The sequence below is a fragment of the Pterocles gutturalis genome, unplaced genomic scaffold (genome assembly GCF_000699245.1).
Source record: "Pterocles gutturalis isolate BGI_N339 unplaced genomic scaffold, ASM69924v1 scaffold28976, whole genome shotgun sequence".
NCBI classification, from domain to species: Eukaryota; Metazoa; Chordata; class Aves; order Pterocliformes; family Pteroclidae; genus Pterocles; species Pterocles gutturalis.
The window spans coordinates 1-273 of NW_010098715.1; the positions used below are offsets into that span (position 1 = coordinate 1).

Sequence of the window (273 nt, forward strand, 5' to 3'; positions counted from 1 at the left end):
CTCTGGGGTGTAACGCTCCCTATTGCAGCAGTATCCCCAGCTCTGGTTTTGGCTGATTGCATCTCCGCAGCGCTGGGCAGAGCCGGTGCAGCCCCGGCACGGGCAGCGGCTGGGCCCCCGGGCTGGAGCTCTGCTCCGACACTCTCTGGAGGTGCCGGGCGGCAGTTTGGGGCCAGGCAGTCGGCTGCTGGTTTCTGTCCTGGGGAAGCAGCGCAGGCTCTCGAAGGTGCTGGAAGGCGCGGCGCGGGGCGGTCGGCGGTTAAACGCAGCGGG

General features: G+C 68.9%; 1 protein-coding gene across 1 annotated transcript in view; it reads left to right on the top strand.

The window, feature by feature from the left end:
* Nucleotides 1-70: 70 nt before the first annotated feature.
* The window catches only part of PLEKHA2 (pleckstrin homology domain containing, family A (phosphoinositide binding specific) member 2), a gene marked incomplete at its 5' end in the record, with an annotated part of 3,397 nt that continues 3,194 nt past the window's right edge, over nucleotides 71-273 (top strand). The window contains one exon of the mRNA XM_010073821.1: nucleotides 71-226. Within this exon, the coding sequence (XP_010072123.1) occupies nucleotides 71-226 (156 nt within the window). The remainder of the gene's footprint in view (nucleotides 227-273) is intronic.